The 7,149-nt window shown below is 36.5% G+C and overlaps 1 protein-coding gene across 1 annotated transcript; it reads left to right on the top strand.

Annotated features, from left to right (window-relative positions):
* The first annotated feature begins 1,207 nt into the window (after positions 1-1,207).
* On the top strand, positions 1,208-6,794 carry LOC141480258 (uncharacterized). The gene is made up of 5 exons (XM_074170132.1): positions 1,208-1,426; positions 1,751-1,895; positions 2,142-2,371; positions 2,486-2,899; positions 6,783-6,794. Exons 1-5 carry the CDS (start codon positions 1,208-1,210, stop codon positions 6,792-6,794), a joined length of 1,020 nt encoding a protein of 339 aa, XP_074026233.1.
* Positions 6,795-7,149: the final 355 nt, after the last annotated feature.

Here is a 7,149-nt window from a genome sequence, read left to right as displayed (position 1 = left end):
TGTAACCCCCCAAATTTTGAAAAGGCAAATTTAATAATTCAAAATTTGGGATGCCAACACCTTTTGCTGATAGGCTACTCAGTTTGATACGGGAGGGTGTGAATAAGTTCAACACAGGTCTGATCAATAGCTATAACAGATTAATTTACTATTAATCAAATAAATCATGAGTTTACTTGACTAATTCTGATATTTGGGCGCCAGGTTGCAAAAGGCAAAACCAAAGAGAAAGATATAACTTGTACCTAGCTTGGATTGAAAGGCAAAATAAATATAAAAAAATTAACAACTTTATTTCCTTTTTTTACAATATGGCTCAAAGCCGGAAATATATATATATATATATATATATATATATATATATATATGTTGGAAACATTCATAGGCTTCTGATAGAATGAGATCACTATTAGGGTAAATGTGAGATGGATGTGCTTGCTGAACACAATAGATGACTATTTAAAAATATAGTACCATTGTTATAGTTAGTGTATCTATAGATGAAGAAAATAAACATTATTTCATAATATCTTCTTCATTGGTTTTGTAATAAAAGAAAAAAAAGTCTCATGAATGAGGATATATGCCTAATGTGTGGGTTAGATGCCGCAACGAGAATATGGCCTAGGGGATAGTTGCCCTAAGGGAATGATGAAATTATAATTAATTTTTTTAAACTTTAACCGATTTCAATCAATTGGCACAATCATCTTTGGTAAGAACTAAATTAAATGGTGTTTTTCAATTATAGGGTAATTCCGGGAGAGATGGCCCCTGTTTCTTCCAACACACATAACTCCATACATTTAAATCACATAGAAGTGGATATTCTTCTGGTGAGTCATAGGAGTTAACTTAATATGTATTTACTGTTTAAACATGTATATGTTACCGGCAAAGTGTAATATCAGGCATTGTATAGAATACCTAGGCATTCTATACATTGCCAAAAGTAAGTAGGCAAAGTGTGAAATTTTAAACATTTCATACTTTGCCTAGGCATTCTATAGAATGCCTGCTGGAGTTCAGGCAGAGTTAAAAATCTGTCTGTTCCATTGTTTTCAAGTTACAACGTGCTTGCCTCACCTACTCCCCCCGCCCATCCCCGCTATAACGCTGCTCTCAGTTCTGTTCCGTCACGCCACAGTATTGTGCTAGGCCTACGCTTCAGTTCTGTTCTGTCGTGCCACTGTATTGTTGCTTGAAAATGTCACAAGTGAACAGTAGTATCAGTAGTTCTAGTGATCGTTTATCGCTAATGAAACTTCGTTTTAGTGCCCAACTTGTAAAAATTCGGAATGAAAGTGCTAAAAATAGTGTTTTTTTGACTGAAGACGACTATAAGAAGCTGGTGTTGGAGGTCGAAGATGCCAAGGCCAAGCCCAGAAAGGAACCTCGTCACTACTGGCTACTCAACAGGTATGATGTAATGATCGTAGAAAATGTGCAAAAACTAATACACCCATTAAAACAAGGAGACGGTGTTGTAAAATTTTATGTCCACGATTCAGATTTATTTACTGTTCTCCATGAAGCTCATGTAGCTATTGGTCATGGTGGAAGAGATCGAATGTTAAAAGAGCTAGATATTAAGTACAAAAATGTTACACGTCATGATGTTGAGCTATATATTAGTTTGTGTGAGCCATGTCAGAAGAAACAAAAGGGTTCGAAAAGAGGAGTGGTAGTAAAGCCCCTGATTTCATCAGAATTTAATTCTCGTTGTCAAGTAGATTTAATTGATTTCCAGTCACAGCCCGACAGGGAGTTTAAGTTCATAATGGTCTATCAGGATCATTTGACAAAATTTGTGATTCTTAAGCCTCTCAAAACTAAAACCGCTGAGGAAGTAGCATATCACCTTGTTGATATTTTTACTCTCATTGGAGCACCAAGTATATTGCAGTCAGACAATGGAAGGGAGTTTGCAAACAAAATAGTTTACAATTTAAAAGATTATTGGCCTACGTTAAAAATCGTTCATGGCAAACCACGTCATTCTCAAAGTCGGGGTAGTGTAGAACGTGCAAACCAAGATATTGAAAACATGATTTCGACTTGGATGCAAGATGAAAAAACTGACCGTTGGAGTGAGGGATTGAGATTTGTGCAACTTATGAAAAATAGAGCTTTACATTCAGGAATCAAAAGAACGCCCTATGAGGCTCTCTTCGGCTGTAAAGTAAAGGTCGGTCTTACAACATCTTCTCTGCCTCGAGACATTTTGGATTCCATTAACAGCGAAGAAGATTTGGAAAGAGTGGTTAATAATATGCACACAACAGAAACACAAACAATGTCAAGTCTAGAACCTCCACTCCAAACCGATCATAACACTTCAGAAGTTGATGAGGCAACCGTTGATGTCTCGGTCAGTTCTAGCCTTCTACAAATGTGTAGCGTTTGTTTGCAGCAAACTAATGAGAAACAAAACTGCACAAAATGTTTAGCGGACATACATATTTCATGTGGCCATTCAATTCAGGGGTGTGATGATACTGAAAAAACCCTGTTGTGTGTCCCTTGTTTTAATTCGGAAAATATTGATAAAGAGAGGAAGAGGTCAAAAGCTTGTCTTGAAAAACAAGCTAAGAAAATGAAAGCTAATTCCGATAGAAAGTTTCCCCCCGTCACCAAAGGAGTCACTGTTCGTGTTCCAATTCCTGACGTTGACAAAGGAAGAGGTGACTTGAGAAATATTCTGGCAGTGGTCATGGATACGACAGAAGATGGGTTTTACAAATTAGGGACCGCCAACGGAGTTTTGAAACAACTGTACGCAAGGTCACAGTTTACAGTTAGCAAAAAAAGCCTAGTTCGAGTAGAAGACGTGCCTGATCAAGAAACAGGACTTCGTACCGTTGCAACAGCTCAGTCAACAGGAAGCGGCCAAGGATTTGTGAGGTGCACTTGCAAAACTAAATGTCAAACCAAACAATGTGCTTGTGTTAAAAACAATCGAAAATGCAACTCGAAGTGCCATAGTTATCTTTCCTGCTGTAACAAGTAATTTCTTAAATTAATATTACACTTTTAAATTTTACTCTAGTGAAATATGAGGATTTTCAGATCCTATGTTTAATACATTTCATGTTTGTTATTTGCAATAAACAATTTTTAACAATGTTGTTCATTTTATACTTTGCCTGCAAAACTTTCGACATTCTATATAATGCCTAGGCATTATACACAATGCCTAGGCAAAGTTTGTACAATTGTTAAGAAATGAGTTTATTTCATACTTTGCCTGGATTCACTCAGCAATGTATACAATGCCTAGGTATTCCATACAATGCCTGAATTGTACACATTGCCGGTAACATATACATATGTCATAAAGTGTTTTATAAAATCAAAACAAAATTGTATCATTGATCCATCTCACCCGAGGTATAAGGGAATTCACTAATTGCATTTTGAACTGTTGCTGATTTCGCCCATGCTCCCCCCAATAGCTGCTCAAATTGAAGCCTTGTGATTTGTCTTGTGGGGTTATTTCTTACAAATGTATTGCAAGTACTGTTATAGTTGCTTTTCAATGATTTGAAAAAACTGCGATCCAGAGGTTGCAGATAATGGGAGGTATGGCTTGGAAGCAAAATAATGTCATTAGTCTCTGCAAACTCAAGCATCTCAACAGATTTACAGTGGGACGTATGTCCATCCAGAATAACGACTTGACATCCTGGGGGCATCCCATCAGTGAAGTTTTTTTTTCCCTTTGAATATGCAGTAGGGTGGTATGTAAGTACCTTCACCGCTGAAGCAACTGACAATAGTTATTGTTTCCTCTTTTTCACCGGATGTTATCGAGTTCACAGTTTTAGGACCCTTAACAGCTATGACCTCTCCAGGCTTGTTATTTAACTGCAAACCGGTTTCGTTCATATTAAAAATATGGGATGGTTTGCCTATTACTTCATTATCTGTCATTACAGTTTCTAGCAATTCAAAATACGAGCTAACTACGTCTTTATTCATTCCAATTGCTCTATTTTTAGATACCCCTTTTGATTTTCTAATAACCAAAGTCGGGTCACGAGTCATAAATGAGACCAAAATTATGTTTGATTTTTAATTTCTCGGCTCATTTATGAGCCATTGACCTCACGCAATCCCTTGTAGGTGTGAAGCCACGAGCTTGCAGCTTTTGTATGTGTTAAGCTATCTTCTTTTCATTCTCTGGCCATAAAACTGACTGTGGGCCAAGAGAGACTCTTAAGGAGTTGTTGCATTTTATTCTTTTTTTAAGAGTTGTCTTAGGAATGCTAAAATACCTAGATGCCTCATTGATACCCATAGTTTTATCCTTCACAGCTCGTATCGCCTTGACCAGGTCGTCTTCAGCCCAGCTAGCCCTTGTAGAGCCTGGTTTACGCACGTATCAGTTGGGATCTGTAAAAAAATAAACATTGTTAATATTATGAAAGTATCAGCGTTTCAAGTTAAATTAGCCAGATAACGTGAGAAATCCAATTATCGGCGATGAATTGCTGTGTCCATACTCACTAATATGTTTTATCTGTCACATATTTACTCTTACAGATTATTTTCTGTTATTTACTATCTTTGGAACTAAACAGTCTGATTTCACTACATAAAATCTCTGGTCCATCTCATCCAAACAGGTACTGGTCCATCTCTCCCGATCGCTTGGGAGAGATGAACCAGGCCGCCATATTGCAACCTAAGCGCCTAGGACGACAACTACATTGAACTTTTCACTTACCTTGAAACAATTTTCAACGATAAATCGAGAAGTAATTGATGAAATCGAGCACGATCAACACAGCTCAACAAACTAGCAGCCATGACACCGGCACGTTACCAGTGGTGAGATCTCGTGGCTAGTTTTGGAAAAACGCATGGTGGTCCATCTCACTCGAGGGGCCATCTCTCCCGGAATCACCCTAATAATTCTACATTTTCTTGATTTCAATCAATGGTACAATTGTTTTAGGTATTGAAACTTTAAAAATATCATTTTTTTATCTCTGAGCGTGTTGAATGTTTTTCTCAGCACTTCGAGCTACAATAATCAACGTACATGGTACAGGTTTCGTGCAACCCCTTTTGACACACGACACACTGTATCCAGTCTACCTTTAACTTTGTCTTCTCAAAATCTTGAAAACACTCCACACATTCATTGTCGCATCCGAAGAAGACTCTCATGCAAGACTACTTGTGTTGAAATCTTTATAAATTTGTTTTTGAGCTTTGCTAACAGGACGCTGAGTTCCGCTACTCCTCTTAGTCTGATCTCTTTCTTTATTTCTATTTATTTCAGCTCTTTGGTCAACATTAAGCTCATTTTCTTTGACTGAATCATCCAAACTTCTGTGTATCTCATCTGAAGCTGATTTATCCCTTTTTTCCTTAACTTGCCTAGTTTTTTGCTACTTTTGCATGGTATGTTCGGAGTAGCTTTTCCTTTAGGTTTATTGTTAATAGGATCAGTTTTGTTTTCTTCTAACGAATCTTCCGAAGCACAGGTCAAACTGCCCTCTATGTGCTCTGAATCTGTTCTAGTCCTCTTTTTTGACAATTTTTCAGGTGGTTTGATGATTTTGCGTGAGATATTAGGAGAAGCTTGAATTTTACTTTTTTTAGCAATAATATTCTACTTGGTAGTCAATACTGCAGCTGATTGCTTTCCTCTTTTGTATAAAGGTACCGGAATTATAGGTATGGGAGAAAATTCATGTAAAAACTTGATTGGCTTCTCTGTCAGAATAACAGTAGTCTCATTATTCATAACCTGATCTGGTGGCGTATAACTTCGCATCTGAGACAATGTGGGCTCATACGAAGTGACCTCAGATTCTAATGAAATTATTTTATTTAGTTGATATGGTACTCTCTTAATAGCTGAGCGACAATCCTCACAGTATGAACGAATTGCAAACTGTCCTTGTCCTGTCATACAAACATCTAACTATACCTTTTTTGGCGCTAGGATGATTAGATTTATAGTGGAGATATATGTATTAGTATTAGTTTTCTTTCGATAAACACTAGTATCAAAAGTATTTATCGAATTTTTGATCATAACATCCAGAAAAGGAAGTTGATATGAACTTCCCTTTCTAATGCGAATTCTATTATATTTCCTTGGGTTCAAATAAATAAAGAAAACGTTGTATGGGTTATGGTCCCATCAATATATCTCCGCTATATCTTTGGATCATTCTTGTAAGTTTTGATTTGTTTTCTCAAAATGCTCTATGAAAATGCGACAAGGATGTCATTCCACATTTTTGTTGATGAAAATCCTCTTTGAACTCGATTAAAGTTGTATCGGTACTTAATTTCAGAAGCTCTAAGATAGCCTCCACATTTAGTTCTGTTTTATTTTTCAATTGAGTTTTTACAATTCTTAGAATTTTATCACCTGAATATTGGTGAACAAACACAGAACATCGAACACCAGAAGATCCTGATTTCGAATTTGTAATTCATTGAGTTTTTTTGTAGTGGTAGGATTTTGATGAGGATTTTCTTTACGGCATTTTAAAGATTTTCGACCCCGTCACACTGCCGGAAGATGCGCCGGAGCGTTGAAAGTTTTTCGAACTAGTCGTTGAATGTCCTTCTTTTTTACAATATGCACAAATCAATTAGGCAATATTTATTTCGGTGTTAAATTCTCTTCTAGGAAAAACCGGAAGCTGAGCAGTAGATGAAGAATTCTTTTGAAAAAGCATTCATTCTCTAAATGACCATTTTTTATGTCAGAAATTTCATTTTTTTAAATTTTATGTAAACTTCTGTTGTTTAAGACTTACGTCTGAGTTTTTCTCTTCCACGACTGCAGCTTCTATGGCATCTGATAGTTTACTGAATCGTGATGCCTTTATAATCGTTTTCAATGGATGGTTGAGACATTCTATGAAGGATTTTAAGGCTGTCTTTGAATTTAGACTGATAATGGTTGTCGCTGCGCCGTCTCCCTCAGATGCGATACAGGTATCGTTAAGATCATTTAATAATTGTAAGATTCTCTTTGCAAAATTTCTGATCGGTTCACCTAATTTTTGATTAGCTCTGATAAGTTCATTTTGTAACTGAGCGTTTCAAGAAATTGTTCTTGTAAATCTTTTTTCAAATCTACCCAAGAATCATAAGACTTGTGTTCAACAACGTGAT

This window comes from Leptinotarsa decemlineata, unplaced genomic scaffold, assembly GCF_025532065.1.
Source record: "Leptinotarsa decemlineata unplaced genomic scaffold, Ldec_3_MD MMD2_P_RNA_scaffold_7, whole genome shotgun sequence".
Lineage (NCBI taxonomy): Eukaryota > Metazoa > Arthropoda > Insecta > Coleoptera > Chrysomelidae > Leptinotarsa > Leptinotarsa decemlineata.
This window is presented reverse-complemented; position numbering and strand designations above follow the sequence as displayed.

Bases quoted from the DNA above. Each gene is read 5' to 3' on its own strand.
- LOC141480258 (XM_074170132.1), top strand. From the start codon at position 1,208: ATGTCACAAGTGAACAGTAGTATCAGTAGTTCTAGTGATCGTTTATCG. The intron at 1,427-1,750 runs GTAATGATCGTA...ATTGATTTCCAG, and splicing joins GGCTACTCAACAGGTATGAT to TCACAGCCCGACAGGGAGTT. The intron at 1,896-2,141 runs GTATATTGCAGT...CTTTACATTCAG, and splicing joins TACTCTCATTGGAGCACCAA to GAATCAAAAGAACGCCCTAT.